The 22,065-nt window shown below is 45.5% G+C and overlaps 1 protein-coding gene across 2 annotated transcripts in view; it reads right to left on the reverse strand.

Annotated features, from left to right (window-relative positions):
* NOC3L (NOC3 like DNA replication regulator) overlaps positions 1-22,065 on the reverse strand; it is a 61,199-nt gene that overhangs the window by 14,192 nt on the left and 24,942 nt on the right. For both annotated transcript variants that reach the window (XM_083149012.1, XM_083149010.1), the window contains exons 10-16: positions 8,526-8,654; positions 7,816-7,947; positions 7,229-7,309; positions 6,842-6,942; positions 5,215-5,287; positions 1,600-1,663; positions 299-370 (exon numbers count right to left, since the gene is read on the reverse strand). In XM_083149012.1, the coding sequence (XP_083005138.1) occupies positions 299-370; positions 1,600-1,663; positions 5,215-5,287; positions 6,842-6,942; positions 7,229-7,309; positions 7,816-7,947; positions 8,526-8,654 (652 nt within the window). The remainder of the gene's footprint in view (positions 1-298; positions 371-1,599; positions 1,664-5,214; positions 5,288-6,841; positions 6,943-7,228; positions 7,310-7,815; positions 7,948-8,525; positions 8,655-22,065) is intronic.

Below are 22,065 nucleotides of genomic sequence, written 5' to 3' on the forward strand. Positions count from 1 at the left end.
CGCCAAAATACACAAGTACCCAAACTTCTGGCCTAGGGGTGCGGTGGTAAAGTCTGGTACTAGAGGATGCCACGAGTCTATAGTGATCAATAGCAGGGCAGCCTACAGTGCAATTGCAGTTTCTGTGCCCGTTCCCAGTCCTCTTACCACCTGGCATGCATGCAATTAGGTCATCATGAAAACATGCAGGATGACTACAAGGAAAATCAGGGTTCAGTTTTATAAGAACTCCTTACCATCAACAAACAATACTAAGCAGGCCCAGGGGAGCCCACACAACGCATTACGGTTACTGTACCTGCATGGAGTCCATACAGTGTCTTATACAGGTGAGTATAGAATTTCAAAGGGTCAATATTGAGGACGTCACCTGTAAAAAATATTGGAAAATGGGTTATTTTAGTTCCCGGGTATAGCCAAGTGAATTTGAAGGGAAAATACGAGTCTTGTGTCTGGATGGTCTGCGCTGATCACTTGCCAAGTCCCCACTGAGCCCATTATTCCTTTATGGGGGAGCTACAGCCTCCCAATGCTGCTTTTGTCAGGTGGCAGATTTTAAAAGGTGTCAACCGTTTTCATGTGTTGACTAATGGCATGTCAACCCTTTGCCCGTTTTGACCTTTTTCATGTGTCAACCTATTGCCTGTCGACCATCAGTGGTTGATCTAGTGACTGTTGACCTATGGACCGGATGCCCACGGGAGGTATACTACTGTAACGGGCCAATGCCTGCAGGCACCTCATGGCGTCCTACTGCCGGAGACTATGGCTGGGCCTATGTGCGGGGATTAGGAGCTCTGTACTGGGTAACTAGCTGCAATCCCATTACTCTGTACATACACCATTTTGGGGACATTATATTAGGAAAAAAAGCCCTATTTTTATAACTCGGGTTCAGTAACAATGATATAATGTGTTTGATGAAGGATTTATAGAAAATACAAGTAGATGACAGGGCCAGCCAATCAGGTGGTCGCATTTCTCTCCCATTCCCAAGTGATTCTCCTAACCCCAGACATGTGCCTGCTGCATAGTCCTGTGAGAGGAGAATGACTGTGCCGGGCGTGCAGCCCTTGCAGACTAGGCTATAGGATTAGCTGATGAGTGCATAGTGAATAAGACCTGCCTAATAGTAAGAGACAGCTCTATAACATGAGAGATACCATGACTATCCTGTGGGCCTAATACCAGCAACAACAACCGTGGCTCTCCAGCTTCAATAATTGGTCCATCAACCAGTAAAGTTCCAGATACACATACATTTGTAATTCATCATTGCAACCAGAGATTCCAGGAAAGGTACTTCTATGTCCTAAACTAGCTGCAAGCTTTAAGCCCGGGCTGGGGGGCGTGCCGGTGGTCTCCATGCCCTCGCTGGGGGCACGGCCGGTCTCCCTGCCCACACTGGGAGGCTGCCGGCGGGCTCCTTGCCTGCGGGGGTTGCTAAATTTGCAAATACTGTACAGACAATTTTACCCAGGGTTCCAGGCTAAGGGGGAGAAGAACGTCAGTATAACCGTTCCCATGGGAGACACTTCAGCTGTAAGAAGCACGACATACAGTTCTGTCATTGTGTGGCTTGCACTATTGTCATCTTACCTTGCCCAGAAAGTATATTGAACGCTGTCTGAACACAGTGCAGACTCTCTCTGTAGCTGAGATCCTGCAGGAAAGGCACAGACAATTCATTATGATACAGAGGGGCATGCTGAACTGTACGCATCTTAGGATGTGCTCAGCATTACATTGTTGGCAGGGTTGTAAAACTCCTTCAGGTTGTGCTGAAATTGTGAACACAGATTTGCTATTTCTGAGCACTTTGGCATTTACCAAAGTCCACCCTGACCCCGTCACGGCAATGATTTATTCATGTTCTGTCCTCAATTTATAAAATCAATTTAACAATCTTAAACACAGCTCAGCCTTTAGAGTCTAATCAGACATCTCCTCACTGCCATCCAGCAGGTTAATACAATGTCAGCACGCTGGTCTCCCCGGCTACACAACAGGCAGCGGAAATCTGTTCCATCAGATACAAAGTCTTCATTTTCTGCATGGCGCACCTGATCCCTGCAGGACCCGGTGACATTTTACATGAGTGGGCACACGTGAGGCTTTGGGGGTTTAGCGGGAGCATTCTGTGCAAAGTCAGATGTATTATTTTTTTTGCTGGGGGGGGGGGGGGGGGGGTAGTTGTGGGGGCTACTAAAACATGATTAAATACATCTCTGGTTTTTACTTATTACTGTTGGAAAGTGTGATGTGTGTTGCAGCTATTCCTGCCCACCTGTCAGTGGCTACAAGGTGCAGGAGAAATGCTCATCCCTACTAGCGGAACAGCCAACTATATGCTGCCTAGGCCAATAACCATTCCGTAATAATGACCACACTGATACACCAAAACACGGACCCCTCCCAGGTGACACCAATACACAGACCCCTCCCAGGTGACACCAAAACACGGACCCCTCCCAGGTAACACCAATACACGGGCCCCTCCCAGGTAACACCAATACACGGGCCCCTCCCAGGTAAACACCAATACACGGGCCCCTCCCAGGTAAACACCAATACACGGGCCCCTCCCAGGTAAACACCAATACACGGGCCCCTCCCAGGTAAACACCAATACACGGGCCCCTCCCAGGTAAACACCAATACACGGGCCCCTCCCAGGTAAACACCAATACACGGGCCCCTCCCAGGTAAACACCAATACACGGGCCCCTCCCAGGTAAACACCAATACACGGGCCCCTCCCAGGTAAACACCAATACACGGGCCCCTCCCAGGTAAACACCAATACACGGGCCCCTCCCAGGTAAACACCAATACACGGGCCCCTCCCAGGTAAACACCAATACACGGGCCCCTCCCAGGTAACACCAATACACGGGCCCCTCCCAGGTAACACCAATACACGGGCCCCTCCCAGGTAACACCAATACACGGGCCCCTCCCAGGTAACACCAATACACGGGCTCCTCCCAGGTAACACCAAAACACGGGCCCCTCCCAGGTAACACCAAAACACGGGCCCCTCCCAGGTAACACCAAAACACGGGCCCCTCCCAGGTAAACACCAATACACGGGCCCCTCCCAGGTAAACACCAATACACGGGCCCCTCCCAGGTAAACACCAATACACGGGCCCCTCCCAGGTAAACACCAATACACGGGCCCCTCCCAGGTAACACCAATACACGGGCCCCTCCCAGGTAACACCAATACACGGGCCCCTCCCAGGTAACACCAATACACGGGCCCCTCCCAGGTAACACCAATACACGGGCTCCTCCCAGGTAACACCAAAACACGGGCCCCTCCCAGGTAACACCAAAACACGGGCCCCTCCCAGGTAACACCAAAACACGGGCCCCTCCCAGGTAACACCAAAACACGGGCCCCTCCCAGGTAACACCAAAATACGGGCCCCTCCCAGGTAACACCAAAATACGGGCCCCTCCCAGGTAACACCAAACACGGGCCCCTCCCAGGTAACACCAAACACGGGCCCCTCCCAGGTAATACCAAACACGGGCCCCTCCCAGGTAATATTTTACAGTAAGCTTAAGAATCCCCATTGAAATACAGCTTATTTTCTGAATTGTAACCCCTTATTCAATGCATAGGAAATATTTCAATAATATCTAAAGAACTGGAGATATTGCCAGGCTTGGAATGAATGAGAACAGTCCATGCAATAGGAATGAGTAAGAGACATCATCAAACGGCTATTCTCATCTAGCAGGGGCCATAAAACAGGCAGGCAAAGCTTGGCTCCATTCATTCCGATGGGTGATTAATCACATCAGCAATCTGCATCTCATGCTAGGGCCAAAAATCAAACAAATATTCATAAATGTAAACATAAAATATAATATATCTCGGGTAATAAACTGAACGGAGCAATAAAACATTATGCAATACAAAAGCAAAGCAGCATATTTACATTGGAGAAATTAGCGCAATATAAATTAACGCCGCATTGCAGGACAAACAAGTTATAATTATTATTGTATAACTGCAGAGGGAGAATCTGTGCTGTCATACCCTTCAGCAAATACACGGCCGTGTGCTTCTATCCCCAGACGCTCCTAAAGCATTGCGACGGCTATAGAAGAGGACCCACAACTGAATGGACTTCAGCGTGTTAATGAATACCATAATAAAGTGGCTTTTATTAGAAAGTTTGTGATGACATCTCATTAAAATAATACATCTCCCTATAATGTCCGATAAGCTTCTTCTATTGCTCAGTATAGGGACAGGCGGTAATGAGAAGGCAATACGCACATAGCGGTGGGGCAGACATCTTGTGGGCTTCTAACGAACAATTCAATTCTAGGTTCATGAGGACACAAATAGGCTGCAATCTCTCCAATACAATTACAGGGGTGTCCTGGGTTGGAGGTCAAGAACCAAGTCAATTTATTTATGGTAAATGTAAAATCGGTAAAACCCATGCTTATGGCTGCCAATCATAAAATAGGGACAATGCGGAAGCCCAACCCTGTCCACCAGCACATGACTGACCCGAAAGATGACAGCTCATCATAATATGCTTAATTTAACAATTGTTAGTTAAAGTGTTGGTGTGACAAAAACAGGGATACTCCAGGGTGCCATGATGTAAAGAAGTTTGGGAATCAATGTTATACCCCCATACCATGAATTCTAGTGAAGAGACCCGCGGCTAATGCAGGGAGCCTTCTGTATTTAGCCGTGGGTCTCGCTGCTTTTGCAGTCGCATACGCAGATTCCCCCTCGCTCCAAAAAGAGTGAGGGGGATTCGGCGTATGCAAGGGGGGGGGTGTGTGTGTGTGTGTGTGTGTGTGCGTAAGTTGAATACTGACCAGGCGAGATGTGACAGCACTCAGGCACCCCTGCGCGCTGTCACCGCTCACACCCACCATTGAATACTACCTTTGTTGGTTTGGGAGCAAATGGCCAATTGTCATTTGCTCCCATACATTAGCAGATGTTTATGCCAATCAGAAAGATTAGACAGAATCTCAGTGTCTATCCAGCTTTACATAACTGTACCTAATGCTGCCAAGTGTCCTTTTTGTTTTAAAACTAAGAAGCAGGACTGGCTGACATCACTGCAGGCTTTATTGCAATCAATGTAGGAATCTACTGAAATCAGAAAACTCTTCATATGCTAACCCTAAACAGAGTGAGGCCACGTTTATAGCTGCGCTGATACTTACACCAGAATCAATGAGTTTATGAAGTACAATAAGTAGGTCATCGAAAAACTCCACGTTGATAAGGTGAGCAAACCTGAGAACACAGGGAACAAGCCATTACTATGCCTTTATTCATAGAACACCATTATTACCAGCTTATAAAGGCAGATCTAGGGCCAACTTCAAAAGTGATAAATAGAGGGTGATAAACCAGCTCCTTACTGTCATTTTTGCAAACCCAAACTATAACATGACAGGGGCTGATTGGATGCTTGTTTATCACTCTCCATTTTTCACTATTTGAGGCTTGATACATATTATGGCCCCTAGTGATGGTATGAAAATATATTTAACTGAAACAGATGCAGAGGAGAATGCTACAGTGACTGAATGTCAGCCAGTAGTCACTGGTAGCCCACGCGGGTCAGACGGCTCTTATCAGCCACACACAAAGTGCATGTCTACATATAAATCAGCCACACACAAAGTGCATGTCTACATATAAATCAGCCACACACAAAGTGCATGTCTACATATAAATCAGCCACACACAAAGTGCACGTCTACATAGAAATCAGCCACACACAAAGTGCATGTCTACATATAAATCAGCCACACACAAAGTGCATGTCTACATATAAATCAAACACAACAAATGATGCAACAGGTCTCCGGCTAGTAGTGTATAAGGGTTCCCCCCTTCCCCCCTAATTCCATGATGGTTTATTGCAGGCATGTCCAAACTGTGGCCCTCCAGCTGTTGTAAAACTACAAGTCCCATCATGCCTTGACACAGTTTTGCCATTAGGGAATGCTAAAACTATGGCAAGGCATGCTGGGATGTGTAGTTTTACAGTTTGGACTGGTTTATTGTGTAGATGTAAAGGTGATCTATACAGGACATGGCAGACAGCTACATTTTACAAAAAGCTCACACAAACTTTGACACTTATAAGCGATGTCATATGTGCTGCACATGAAACCAATTACAAACTAACCCCTACTGTAACGAAGCTATTTATGTTGCTAACATACAAATGGGCAAACAATGTCTTACTAATACACTGTTTGCAGCGGTCTATTTTTTAAAGAAACAATTAAAGGGAACAAATTGTAAAACAACACTTTTATTGGCAAGCTGCTCAATCAGAGGTCTGTCATTCAGGTGCCAACAGGGAGGGGTAAATCTGGTTAGGAAAAAAAAACAGTTTGTATCCCTATTGCACACTGAATGAGAAATATACATATAAATAATATTTCTCATTCAGTGTGCAATAGGGATACAAATTGTAAAACAACCCCACTGCTTAGAATGCACCTCAAAACACATTGTACATTCTGTATTGGCTAGCCCCTACATTGCCTTGTACAGAGGTGCAGTGATGCGACCCCAATGCTGGGGCGGTATGTAAATGCGGCTTAAACGAGCAATAAGGCTAAAATAGAGCAGCAACAATAGCAATTGGCCTCTATTGTCTGTTTGCACAACAACAATAATCCAAACACAGAAAGAAAACAAAGCTGTTTACACAACAAGTAAACAAAGAACCTGTATCAGAGATTAGGGACTCTCAGCCTGGGAACATCTCTACCTATTGCACCCCTTGCCTCCCTCCCTCTGGCCCCCACACAAAACAAACACACTCACTTCGCCAGGCCTTCTAGGACAGCAGGAAGGAGAACAGATTTCTGCGCTCGCTTTAGTATTCTGAAGTAGGTTAAAAAAACAATGTTCAGAGTTTCCATATGCTGTGGGAAAAGAGAGAAAAACCGTCAGTATTGTGAGGAGGAGCGGCCTTCATCATGCTGCTTCCAGATTAACGCTTTCCTAGCCAGCAGTGACTTCAGGTAGCCCATTAATGCATGGCAAGGAATCAGGAGTAAGCGCCAATTGGGGGTGAAGGACATAACTGGTTAATACAGACTAAGAAGTACTGTTAATGTCCGTATAGACAATATATACACATTACATGCTGCATACTGCTGTATATGTATAGTTATATAAAATAAGTAAATGGAGGAGTTATAGACTTACCAGTTTTAACTTCTTTTCTTTGCTTTCTGATGCATCAGCTTCTAGGAGTTCTCTCTCCAATTTCTCTTCAGCTTTCTTCCACTGTGAGAACAATGAGCGACCATGAGTGTGGAGAGCAGAAGTAATAAACAAATCCCCATACAGTATGTTATGGCTACACTCCACTGCTGCATTCCTTGGTAAAGAATATTCCACGTTCGGCCACAAGGGGCACTGGAAGCAGCAGAGCTATTTAATCTTAACAGAGTACAATTTGAAAGTAATCAGTTTAGGCTCAAGTTCAAGGTACGATATGTTGTCCAATCCGGCGGATCAGACCAACACATGGGGCATCCGCTATGTCGCTGACTTGTGTGTTGCAACATGTCAGCTATGCCCTCTGTTGGCCCTGCATGCATGGAAGACATAACCAGTGAAGGCCATGCTGTTGAATACCGTTGCTGGTATTGGCACTTACTGATGTTGGCTCATACTTTCAGGCCTGAGATCGTTCTAGTGTATTGCCAGCTGAAGTCCTTAGGACTGACTGAGACCATATTGTAAGCAACAGACAGAGTCTCGCTCCGCCCTAGCGACACAGCCGTTACCTTTCGCTGCATCCTGGATAGATTCTTCCTCTTGTCTTTGTAGGACATCAGCTTCTGCTTCGGAGCAATGTCATCTACGTCTTTCTTCACGTCTACTTCCTTAATTCTCAGAGAGAGCAAGATATTCAGCACCTGGAAACGAGATGAATCATGTAGCACCGCAAAGTGGAACATACACTGACCTGGTCACACATCCAGCACGCACTGAGCAACATAGTCAGTCCCTTGCTCACAACAAGCTCAGATCCAGCATAGAGGTTTGGCACAGACGTAACAATAGACATAACTGGTAGCAAGTGGTGGAGGCAGACAGCCGCCAATTACAGCTTCTGCGGAAATCACTTCACACAGAGCAGACAATGCAGAATCCACTACATATGGAGGACGCTTGTTGGAGGACAGAAATATGATCAGCACAGAAATTATAGAAAATGATCTTTTATGCTACCGGACAATCTTGGGAAATATTTCACTAAGCTGCCCACACATGCCAGCTGGTGCCCATGGAGCAACTGATGCACAGCTCCAATAAAATTCAGGAAGGGTAAAGGAGGGTGCTGGGGGCACATTAGTACAACACATCCTTTTGATTAAATGTGGCTTTAAATAAACAGACGTTTTGCTGTTTAAGACAGAGATTCAAAGATGGATACGAGCATGTGTGCAGCACAGAACGGCCGATAAGGAGACACATCCCTGAGCTAATTTACCTGTGGACGGACGTCATAATTTCGTCCCTTCACCAGTCCGGAGATGACCTTCACGGCGGCCAGAGAGGCAAGGCCAAGCTTATCCTGCCTGAACAGCTTTTTCACAGCCTCTGTGGACATATCCGCGATCTGTGTAATGAGAGCACGGGAACAATTACTAAGTGTAATGCGGGACATACAGCTACCCGGTAATTCCCCTTTGCCAATCTGATATGCGGAATGGCAAACACAGATGTTCTACATGTTAAAAACCCCAGACGGCAATTCCCAAAATGTTTGGCTCAGAAGTGACAAATCCAGGTTTTACAACATACTGGAATTTCCCGATGCCCTGAGAGAGTAGCAGAATGGGAAGTAGCAGCAACTGATTACAGGTGTATGGGCCCCTTAATGCACTCATGTTAATGGAAAACACATACACCAATCTAGATCTATACTAGTATTATAAGAACATTGTGTCTGTTGGTTTATTCCGAACGGTCACAAAACTACTGAACCGATTTTCAAGAAAACACCATCATTTTGTAATGGAACCTCCCAGAAATAACCCGCATTTTTCCATTTTGATCCGTCAAGTTACAGCTGAGAAATAACAAAACCAGTCCTATTGGCATAAGCAATGCGAGAGACAGCGACTCATGGTAAGAACCTGGGAACCTTGCACCCCAGAACCAACAAGATCACTTGAACAACAACTGTAGAATGGAGGTTTCTGGGGGAGATTACAATTCCGCCATGAAAGTAGAAGATGCGTTCCACTATCCTGACTTCCTAAATATCCCATCAGTGACAGAATTACCCACGCATCTTATAACCTTGGAAGTTGGTGTACCAATAATACTGATGAGAAACTGGAATTGTGAAATGGGACATGACTGAATGTTACATTTCTTCGTTATAAAGGCCTCTATAGTGACAGGATGTGGTAACGGTGGTAATTCCCAATAATAATTTCCTTCCCGTAAAGAAACTTCAAGTCACAAGGTCATACGCTACATAAAATACGGGGGGGGGACCTGACAACTGGAATCCGTTATCATGGTCTGCTCTATGTAGGCTGTTCCTGTGTCATTACAAGCAGAGATATTCTCAACAAAATACAGCCGAAACAAATACTGTAAACAGGGAGGCTCCACAGTAACAATGCAAATGGAATTAAATATAAAATACACCAGGGAAAAGCCACTGGGAAAAGCCAACATATAATAAATAACAAGAATATAGACAGTGTGCTAGCTTCAAGAAATCTTTGCTTACTACAGTATAAATATACTTATGCCACACAGAATTTGACTTTTATATAGAATGTCAGTTTAAATTCTTATATAGCGCCAGAATCCAGTCTCACATGGGCCGCAGCTCCCCTTTTCCAAGGAACCCCAAATTGTGCGGGCAGTATTTCTGACACTATAAAGAGACCCCCATTACTTCTCAGGACTCCATTGGCACACAGGTGACTGTCAAGGTCCGACACGGTGCGTTTTTTTTTTTTACATGGCCGACAGCACGGTTACCTGGCAGATCCTAGATATGGGGAATGGGAGTATGCTTGGTGGAGTACATATAACAAAGACCACCTGATAATCAGCCCACACAATTTTTACTTTGGTACGAGCACTATCCAACGATTCATTCACTGTTTTAGTGGGGGTTTTTTACCACAACTTTGCACTACTATGGAACACCCCCTCTTTGCTTTATAGCCACATACATACATATATTACAAAGTTTAAATACATTGTAACAATTGCACACGTCAGTTAATTATCAGGTCATTCATGTAACATTCACCTTTTTTTGTTCCTGCACACACACAAAAGTTTTTCAATATTGTGGAAGTTTATGAAAAAGGCAATTTGTGAAACCCATAATCCATTTGCTTTGCAGTAATTCAACAATAACCTGTGGATAGGAACGCTGCAGCAGAAAAAGGAGGCTCAACAACAGCAGCACACAGCACCACCTGGTGGCTATGAGGAAGCATTTCACCTGAATGTTCCTACATCTCCCTAGTGCTCAACCTCCCATCATATGAAGTGACATGGGGACAGTTGCTGGAACAATTACAGGAGGTGGTGCTGAGAGGGTAACAAGTTTATTACACATGATGGATACGTTTTGTAATACACTTTCTTTTTCCATCTTACTCTTCCATTAAAATTTTTTTCCACTTGAGCCGTTGCAGCATCCTGTAAGCAAATGGCAGCAATCTGTCTCCTATACCTCCCATCTGCAAGAACCCATTAGCCAGCAATAAGCCACATAAGGATTCTCTGAAGGCAACATATAAGGAGGCTTACATAAAGAGAGAGTCATGGCAGAGGCAGAGAGGTGAAAGAGTCACTAGTTTCTCCTCACACTAGGTGCCGAGGAGCTAGCACAGGAAACATGCACTATCCTATAGGTGCAGCCAAGCTCCTCGTTGCTGCAATGTGTGCCAGGCTCCGTCTACTCACAGCTGGTGATTGCTCCAATTATTCCTATGCCAACCTGAACCCTAGCTGTTTGGGAACCTAAAGGTCCATACACACTGGGCGATTTTGCCCAGCGTGTATGGACAGCGATGATGGGGAAAATGGATGCATACACACCAAGCAATTTTTGCCTATTTTAGCGATTTTCCCAGGGGGTGGACGTAGCGGGAAGTTATGGAAAGCTGTCCACCCACCGCTCATCTGCTGGTAATATCAGCAGGTGAGCGGCCGGGCTCATTATCAACGCTCACCTCTCATCGCTGCCCCGTACACACTGGGAGGCTTTTGAGCTGAAAGCAGCTAAAACAAGTAAACAAGTCCCCAGTGTGTATGGGCCTTAAGATCACCCGGGGCAAGGCAGTATTTTGGCACCGCTCAGTCTACCACCCCTCTGCATGCATGCATGCATGTATGTATGGGTATTAGGGAAGCCAATCCCGGGGCATTTTCTCAATCCCTGAGTCGAGATTAAAAAATGCTCAATCGTGGGATTGGCTTTAATAGTTATAATAATAAAAATAAAAAAATGACCCCCCCACCCCGCATATTTGCCTTCATGGCCGAGTGCGGGTGGGAGCAGCCGGGAGCTGTGTGGGTGGCTTTGAGTCAGACGGGGCGTCTGGGAGCCGGGCCAGGGTGAGTTGATGCCATGCTTCGGGCGGAGTGATTGTTCGGCCTGTGCACCTGTCACCTCTGACCTTCACGCTGCACAGAGCCGCAAACCGAGCATTAGGAACAGTCGGGCAGTGTCTGAGTGAGTGCTCAGTCCAAACCTGAAATCCCGGTGTTTTTGCAGCCAAATCTCGGGATACCGCTGATCCCGGGATTGGCCACCCTAATGGGTATCACATCCAACATGCAACCACCCTAACCCCCAGTTGCAGACCTGGGTTACACACAATGAATGCTTTGCCAGTGTGCCCGTAACTGTTACATAGAGGTGTGTGAATACATGTAAATGGATTAACCCTTTGAGTGCCAACTATCCTGCATCAGTCACATTTGTTATATAAATTCAAATAAAAAATGTAAAAAAGAAGATTAGATTTGTTACATAAAGGTAACCATTACAGGTCATTATGATGAATAAAAAGGTTTGCTTGGCAATTGTCACACATAGTGACAATATTACTTGGCAATCAAAGGGTTACTATAGATCAACTTGTACTTTAGACTTCCTGTTAACCATTTCACATAATTCTGTATCTTTATACATAACAAAAAGGTGAGAAACATTTATCAAGAAAAGTCTTTAAGTCAGTATTAAGAAAAAGTAGTATAAGAAGATGGAATCGGTACATCTGTCAGACCAGACTTAGGTCTACAGTCATTAGGTCGACTGGCCCCAAGGTCGACAGGGTTAAAGGTCGACATGGGCCAAGGTTGACAGTCATTAGGTCGGCATGAGTTTTTCACTGTTTTTTTACCCGAATGTCGACATGGACGCAGTTGGAGTTGAACAGCAGCCCCTCGCTTCGCTCGCTATGCTTCGGGCACACTATTTTATTCTCCCACCACGCCCTAGTGGATGGTAGGGCATGAAATACCGTCTGTCGGCACATGTCGGCTCAAAAAACAGCGAAAAACTCATGTCGACCTAATGACTGTTGACCTTAAGTCATGTCGACCTTGGGGGCCAGTCGACCTTCCGGGGTCGACCTAATGACTGTAGACCTAAGTCTGGTCTGACAGATGACCGTTTCCCAAGAAGATCCACAGAAATCTAGGCACACGAGAAGTAATAAAGACTGTATAAGCATAGCATATTTCAGTTACTACAAATAGGTCATAGTTCTGTCCAGCATGGAGCTGGACGATCACTGTGCAGTATTGAAAAATGCTGCTTACTGGTTGCTAGGAGACTGTATAAATGTATCACACTGTGCTCATTATAAATTGCCACATTACATATAATCACATTCACAAGTACTGAAACTACTTATTAACACTAGCCTAGCAACCAGGCGCACATCTCGCCATGGCTTACCTAATGTGCACTGAAAGCATGGCACGGAACGCACATCATTTCACCAGACTCATCATTATGTGCACCAATTTGTTTTTGCCCCTCGTTAAAGTTTTGCTTTTTAAGAGAATAACTGTATTATGTAATGTTACCTTACAAAATATTCACTATATAAAGATAGTGCACCAGCTTGCTGCAAATAAGTGACTCCAGGTTCTACGGCATACGGAAACAAGTATTATGTAATGTGCTAACATCAGCAGATACAGGCGCGGACTCCTATCTCTGCTGCAGTCTCATCATACAGCCCCTTCTTGGCACACCAGGTCACGGCAGTACCTTCTACCATCAGGGGTCTTTCTGCAGAAAATGCATCTCCAAAAACAAATTCTGTCCTGCTCATTATACAGTAGCATACATACAAAGGTGATCTCAAATTACTCAGCACAGTCTCGGTGTCTCCTAGTCACGTTTCCTTACGACTATGTGTGCTGATATTTCCGACAGTTGGAAACATCAGCACACCGGAAATGTCCGCATTGTCGCCCATGCCGATCTAACTTTTTAAAATGTAAATTTCCATTGCTGAAAAATGCCCGCCAAACCTGTGTCAGTTTTTGGCGATCCACAGGCTGACGGATAGATTGAATAGGTTAAATGTAAATTCGACCCGTTCTTGTTGAAAAGTGCCAATATTTCCAACTGTTGGTATTATCGGCACACATTCAATACCCCAAAAGCTACAAAACTTGAATACAACTCCACTAAAATATAGGAACATAGGAGGACCTGCCCCTACCTGTGAAATATTTTTTTATTATTTGATCATTTTAATAACCACACTAATATATTTCCCTAAATAACAGAAAAGATTTGTTCCCAGAACCAAGAATTTATAGCTGTGTAACAATTCTCATACTTCATTGCGTCCTAAATCACTGCCCTGGATGAGCATCTCAACTTCCGTGTAGCATCAATGTTGCGCCTAAGAAAATATGACGGTACATATGTTGTCCCGCGGGGGGACGTGGAATACATGTCAAGTAATCTGTGTCCCCTCGCGGGGTTCGGCGGCTCGCCACACTAGCTAAAATCAACTCCACGCCGACGTGGATAGTGGGGGGTATGAAAAGGTCGGAGGACGCGTACCGCCACCCCTCGCGGCCTCGCTGCGCTCGCCACGCTTCAGGGTGGTGTTGACAATGGGGGTGCATTTAACATAGTAAGCAACCATCAGGGTGCTTGTACAATTAAAAATTGCATGTCATACAATTAAAAATCACATCTGATCGCATCGCATGCGATGCGATCAGATGCCCTGCGATCAAAATCTTGGGCGCCGTGATAATACACAAGTACCAATAGGTCTTAGTCGCAACATTGGGGGTGGGTGTGATCATTAATTTTGTGTTCACAGGACTTAAGCCCCATATACACTAAGCTAAATTTTAATGATATTTCTCATTTTGGCCGTTCTGAGTGATAACAGCAAAAGATACTCACGATAATTCCATTTCTTCGGAATACTTCATGGCAGTCCATACAATGGGTATAGACCCCTTTCCCAGCTATAGACAGGTCACTTTCTCTTAGGATCCACCCACCTCATTTATAAAATCCAACTCCTCCCTCCTCCATTTAGTATAGAGCAGGCATGTCCAAAGTCAGGCCCGGGGGCCAATTGCGGCCCGTGCTGTCATTTCAAGCGGCCCGCAGCCTCCAGCTGGAAGCGGGCAGAGCATCAGACGTGGGAAGCACAGGACACTAAAGGTGGGGCCCCGGCGAGCGCGCCTTTGCCGTGCTGTCTGCTGCAGTGAGGAGGTGCCAGCTACCACAGTGAGATGTGTTTGGCATCTTTCAGGTGAGTATGCATCAAACCCCTGCAGCTGCAATTGTATAACACCCTACTCCACAATCACAGTGACGGCAGTGTGTGGGGAGGGGGTGCAGTAAGGGGGAAGCTTGCTTTCGTAACCTGTCTTGTCTTGAGAAATTCTCCAGTTTCCTTGGAGACGAAACGTGTTGACGACTTCCATTTTCACGTCACATCCGGGCTTTGAAAGTTTCCACTGAAGTCCTCCTGCAGCGTTACCGCACGCTACATCTCCTGCCGGCCGGATTCTCGCCACAAACATCAGAGGCGAACGAGAAGCCCACACTACCAGCACAGCGCTTCTATGGTGAGGAATTCCAAACCCTCCAACAGCGTGTATTCTCCACGCCAGCCACCCGCTGCTGTGGACTGCTGCTTGAAGCCGGCTTACAAGTGAGGTGACTATTATACCGTATCCCCTCAGCCTGCCACAACATAGCAAATTAAATCTACGCTTACAGTATACAGCTTACTGTTTACCCATCACATGGGCTATCTTGCTTACTAACTGAGCTTTCTGACTAACAAATTGGATGTATGAAAAAAATCACCCTGCCTGTGATCAAACTGGTGAACTAACAAAACCATATGTGCTTATTAACCCCTCGTCTGCTGCTCAATTGAACTGTGGTTCGTGCGTGTATGCTCACATGCTAACACAGTAGAGAAAGGGACGCTTAATAATCTACCTCTTTTTGTCCTAACAAGCTAAATAATATTGGAGGCAATACCTCATAGCGGAAACTTTGTACCGGATGTGAATCTTTATTGAAATTTTATTGAATTTAGATCGCTATTGATCGTAATTTGTTTACATGTTTTTTAAAACTTAAAGTGTTTTATTGATTACTTTTTGCATATATAAATTTCTATAGTAAAATCTGAACAGTGTGTCCGATCTCTTTGTGCACAGCAAACTGATACTGGTATTTTGCAGCGCAACGTAACTGTTTAAAGTGTTTCCAATTATAGTATGAGTAATCGGCTGCTCATAATTTCGTTGCTGCAGCAATAAAAACCACTATCTATTTTCTAAATCTAAATTTATACTGAATCTATAAACAAGCGCCAGGTATTAGACCGAGGAAACCTTTTGGTTTAGACCATTAGGACTCCCGATCTTTTTTTCCCCCCTTCTTTCGTAACATGCAGAGCGGAGGAATGCGGCAGCAGGAGCCCAAGCATCTCCTGTCCTTGCAGTGCCTGCTTTGCCTCTCCGTCCTATGGCTCACACAAGGGGCTGGGAAACATACAGAGAAGGGAGGGGGCAGGCAGGGGGACATACAGTCAATGGGGGCAGAGTGGGGGACATACAGTGAAGGAGGGTCAGGCAGGGGGACATACAGTCAATAGGGGCAGAGTGGGGGACCATTCTGGTGTGATTAATGATTCAAAGAATGTCAGGCTGAAATGTCGGCCCCCCACATTTACACTTCACCAAATTTGGCCTTCGTCGCAAAAAGTTTGGACACCCTTGGTCTAGAGTGTCTCCGCCCATGATCCAAAGAATATAGAACAAACAGGGAGGGCCTGCCATGAAGTATTCCGAAGAAATGGAATTATCGTGAGTATTATTCACGGTTTTCTTCTTCCTACTTCATGGCTGCCCTTACAATGGGATATACCAAAGCAAAAAATGGGGGCAGCAAAACAAAACCTTAAGCCAGGCATGACCAAACTATGGTCCTCCAGCTCCAGTGAAACTACAAGTCCCATTATGTCTTGCCAAACTTCTGCTTTTTTTGGGAATGCTTAAACTATGGCAAGGCATGCTGGGATGTGTAGTTTCACAACAGCTGGAGGGCCACAGTTTGGACATGCCTGCCTTAAGCTAAAGAAGGACTCAGGACACGACTCCCAAAGTGATCATTCAACACATCCAATGCATCATGCTTAGAAAAGGTATGGATTGTCCACCAGGTAGCTGCTGCATACATTTCTTTACCCGACACCTGTGCCTTTATTGCCCCACGAAACAAATATGGTTCTGGCAGAGTGTGCTTTAATTACCTCTGGAACTTTATGATCAACTTTCTTATACACAAATGTGATTATTTCCTTTACCCAACTAGAGCGGGTTTAGATATAAAATCTTGGATCGTCTGAAACTTTCACTCTATCCAAGCAAATAGAAATTGCTCTAACAAATTCTAAAGTATGAAGATGTTCTTCTTTCTTATTTGTCAGTTCAGGAAAAAAAAATAGCTGGTAATATAATTTCCTGTTTGATATGAAAGGTAGACACAATCTTAGGCAAAAAAGATTTAATCGTTCGAAAAACATTCCTGTCTGGAATTATCTTGAGATAAGGTTTCCTGGCCCACAATTCTAGCGGATGTAATTGCTTTAAGAAACATAGCTTTCCTTTTAGAAATCTGAAATGCAGGTAACATTAGGGCAATTAAGCATCTGGCACCCGCCGCCAGAACCACACCGAAGCGTATGCACCCACAAGGGACGCACCAGCTGCTTCCACACAGTTCCTGCTCCACTCAGGGGGGATCACCAATCGCCCAAGCCACAGGCAGAAAGATGCAGAGAGGGGAGAAGGGTAAAGGCACTGCCAGCCCAGCCCCAGAACACAGCAGCACAACTGGCCTACTGTGAGTAAAAAATAACAAACCTAACCTGCAGCTGAGAAAGGCTAAATGGAAGAGGGAGGTGTTGGATTTTATACCGGAGGTGGGCAGATCCTAAGAAAAAAAGTGACTGTTTATAGCTGGGAAAGGGGTCTAAACCCATTGTGAAGGCTGCCATGAAGTAGGAAGAAGAAATATGGTTTTCTAATATCACTTAGTGTGTACGCTCAATATTGTCAACGATGCACTCTCCCACAGTAACAATGTCCTCCATCGTCTGTGTATGCAGCTCAATTTGACTGTCTTCAATGACTGCATGTTTGGAGTATGGGACGGGATGACATCACTGAATCATATGGTTTATGCACTATATCATTTGTCCTGGAATTCAGCAGAATCCTTAACAATATTGCTCATGGAACGAATCGTCTAGAGCTGGGCTGGCCAAACTAATCCTCGAGATCTACCAACAGTTCACGTTTTCCAGACCACCTAGCTGGAGCACAGGTGTAATCATTACTAACCGTCACATTTTTAAACATATGCTGCATACTAACTGACATGTACTCTATACCCACAGGTGGCCTGACTACTGTTGGTAGTACTTAAGGAACGGTTTGGCCACCTCTGGTCTAGGGTGTACTCGGCTTTTCAATTATAGCAACTGTGACAGGTATGCATACAGCTAATATGAGAAGCATACTAAAATTCTACCTAGGTTCTAGATGCTTTCTGCCAGTGACAGGTGATCTGACTTGTACAGTCAGATAGAAGACTAACATAGTAAGCCCCGATATGTACTATATTATAGTACAATGGATTTATTCATGTTACAAGGGACTTTTAAACCTCCAGTTGTACAGATCATTGGGAAATAACTTGTTTTTAGTTCTTGATCTCCATTCCCCTGTGGACATTATTTTCACTGGTACCTTAGTCATTTCTTTATATTTGTGTCTGGAGCACGAACGCTAAGGCACCCGTATAACGTATCTGGTAAAAATCGGTGCAATGACCAGGCTCTGAATTACACGCATTGACATTAGAATTAGTGCTCCTGACACACATATAAAGAAATTACTAATTTCTGAATTACACACTCAATGTACAATTGTAAAGCGCAACGGAATCTGCTGCGCTACATGAGAAACTGTAAATAAATAAAATAAAACGTATTTAGTCCCCAATTTGTAGAAACGGACTATCACTAAGAACTCAAATGTCTTTCTGAGACCACATTCCTGAGCTGTGTCGTACATACAGCATGTTTCTTTTCAAGAGCTAATCTGATCTGCCATCTCCGACAATGACACTTTGCTGCCCTCTAGCCATCAACGAGGTGAAATACATGCACCAACTTTAACAAAATACACTAATGAATCTGACCAGAAAAAGTAACAAAAAAAACAAAAAAACTGTATTTAAATGTATAAAGATCATTTTTATACAGATAGACTAAATAATCTAGACACCAAAACTATCCAGCATACGTTTTACAGCATCACAACATACCACCTATTCAGATAGCATTATGTAAAATGAAATAAAAGTAGCAAAACTAGACCTCATGATGTTATATGTATTGCAAATGGCCAGCGGTATTCTAAAGAGAGTTTGCTTTGTATGGGTTTAAACTTGCTAGGAAGGGCATATACACTATAGACTCGGAAATTACTTGATGTGACTATTGGCATAATCTCCTGGGCCTATTCAATTTCATGCAGCCAGCAGTCACCAGACATTGTGGAGTCTAGCTGGCTTCTCCACCGCCCCGCCCCCCCCCCCCCCAACTTCTCGTGAATGGACAGAGGATGTCCCGTCGACTTGGATACCCTGACCCTAGCATCCCGACCTGCAGGATCCCCTGGACAAATACAGCAGTGGCCCATGGGGAGAACCACATAGGAGGAGGTAAGGCAATGGGCCTGCAACCCAAGGAAGGCCCAGCCTCGGCCCCCGGCCTCACCTCCTCCCCCCTGCACACTGGACCATCCCTCACCCGCACCCCAACCCATGGCCCCTGGACATGCCGGAAAACCCTCAGCTTCCCAGTAGATCGGACTCAGTCAAAAAACTTGCTGAATATGGCAAAATGGCTTGCTGAGGCCCTGCTGCTGACCTGGAAGTAACTATGACCAATATGGCGCCGCTGATGGTTGCCTAGGATCTGTGCACTCAGTCAAATGTGACCCCCGTGTCTCCCTTGTCTAGTACATTGCACAGCAATCTGTATCTGTACTGTCTCTGCAGATCTGTTACATACCTGGCTGTTGCAGCGACCAGTGGCACCGCTGATGGCTGCCTAGGCGCTGTGCAGCTCGGCGGGTGTGTGTACCCTGCGTCTATAATCAGGGGCGCCCCCCCCCTCCATATATATGTATGTATATGTGCGTGTGTGTGTGTGTGTGTGTGTGTGTGTGTGTGTGTGTGTGTGTGTGTGTGTGTGTGTGTGTGTGTGTGTGTGTGTGTGTGTGTATATATATATATATATATATATATATATATATACACTGTATATGCCATAATAAAAAAAAAAAAACACCAGCACTTAGTCACCAATAACATACTTTATTAGCACTTACTGTTAGACACAGGATGCAAACAGTTAAGTGCTCCAGACACTTTCTGCTCCGTGCAGCATGAAGAGAGGAGAGGAGGGAGGGGGGCTCGTAACCTGAGTGCAGGCAGTAGCAGACGGACGGACTCCGGAGGTTCACATTGTCAGCGTGTGAGCAGGGCACATGCCCTGCTCGGAAGAAGGGAGGGACGGGTATCTGTAGCTTCAGGCTGCAGTGCGGGCAGAGTTGGACAGGTACATCGGCAGCCAAAGAACGGCAGCAGCAGCGCTGCTGACCACACTGGCATAGCTGTGAGGACGGAGGCAGAGAGGATAGAGACCTCCTCCTTGCACTGAGGAGCGGTGGCAGGCTGCCGCTCTGTAAAGGAGTGTCGGACTGACAAACTGCGCGACAGCAGGTGCCTGCCAGCTGCCGCCCATAACAGGTGCCGCCCCTAGGCCCGTGCCTCACGGGCCTAGTGACAAATCCGGCCCTGTCTATAATGCCCAGGGTACATCTAGCGTATACCTGTATGTATATCTGTACTGTCACTGTCTAATTGTACCTACCCGGCTGTTGCACAACAATCCAAATCAAATTCCTAGTATACGCGAATATACCTGGCCAATAAAGCTTCCCGATTCTGATTTTATCCCGTGGACACTCACCTCCTCCTACTGGTACAATTCCGCTTCTGCTGATATATTACGGTTACTCCTTTGGAGTTGTACACACTTGATTTATTCACTATTCATTTAATTTGGGAATTAGTACCCATTGTGAACATCCACATACCGTATATACTCGAGTATAAGCCGAGTTTTTCAACACATTTTTTATGCTAAAAATTCCTCCTCGGCTTATACTCTAGTCACTCAGCAGAGCTCCTGTTCTTTAACCATTTCCCCAGCACATCCACCCTCTATCTAGCTCCTGGCTGCTGCATACCAGCTGTCCGGTTCAAGGGGGTATCAGCCGCAGAGCCGGGGGATGACGTGACTTGTCCCTGCATGTTGAGGCCTCCCCGTTCCACAAAGCCGGGGACTCTAGTGCCTTGCATTTGCCTCCAGAGCTCCGTATGGTGGTCCGCGGCCGTGCGCGGCAATCCGGAGCTTCCTAACGTCCCCCGTCCACTCATTAGGTGACGACTCCTGCCCCAGATCGGTGCCACTAGCGGGTAGACTGGAATTTATATCTCCAGGTCTCCCTTTTCCCAGAAGGCTAGCGTTGGCCATATTGGAGGTGGCGTGCACCACCTTTACACACAGGCTGCTGGTGTGCTTAGACCCTGGGGTCTGGAGGCACCTTGAATGCCCTGCTGCCATCAGGAGGCATATGTGATGCCCTATGAGATTCTGAGGAGCCTACTTGTCACAGCTACTGCTGTTATACACTGCTGTTGCCCTATATCACCTTGGTAAGCCTCCTCATCTTACAGTCATTACTGCCTCACTTCGGGGAAACTTTGGGTAAACCAGGTGTTGCTGGTTTGGCTGCTGTGCTCTTTGTATGAATTGTATTAATGACAGGAGCACTATCTGTCTTCAGAACACACAGAGAGGCAACATGACTGTCAGAATCTTGTCACAGGGGGCTTGCCAGTCAGGTTGCCTCTCTGTGTGTTCTGAAGACAGATAGTGCTCCTGTCATTACACTGTACTTTCTAGCTAGCATTAGCCCATTGCCCCCAGTACATCTCTGATGCATGGGGGCCTTCACCTGGCAGAAGTACTGGTGTTTCCAGTTACCCAGATTTGCAGTGATTTTATTCTAATTCATGGCGGCAGGATTTGAAGTTGTCAGTTGGTTGCTGCATTTCCCACCCTAGGCTTATACTCGGGTCAATGATTATTCCCAGGTTTTTGGGGTAAAATTAGGTGCCTCGGCTTATATTCGGGTCGACTTATACTCAAGTATATACGGTATTCTCGTTTTATGCTGAATAAATGTGTTATTTCTTTATTAAGTGAATATTGATTTTATACTTGGGACTTTTGCCAAGCTACATTTTGCTTTACCTTTTTAACACTCTAAGAATTGTCAATGGCCGATTGCATCCCACATGCGCTGGAAGAGCTCCGCACCCATGT

Source organism: Crinia signifera, chromosome 6 (assembly GCF_055691185.1).
Source record: "Crinia signifera chromosome 6, ASM5569118v1, whole genome shotgun sequence".
NCBI lineage: Eukaryota > Metazoa > Chordata > Amphibia > Anura > Myobatrachidae > Crinia > Crinia signifera.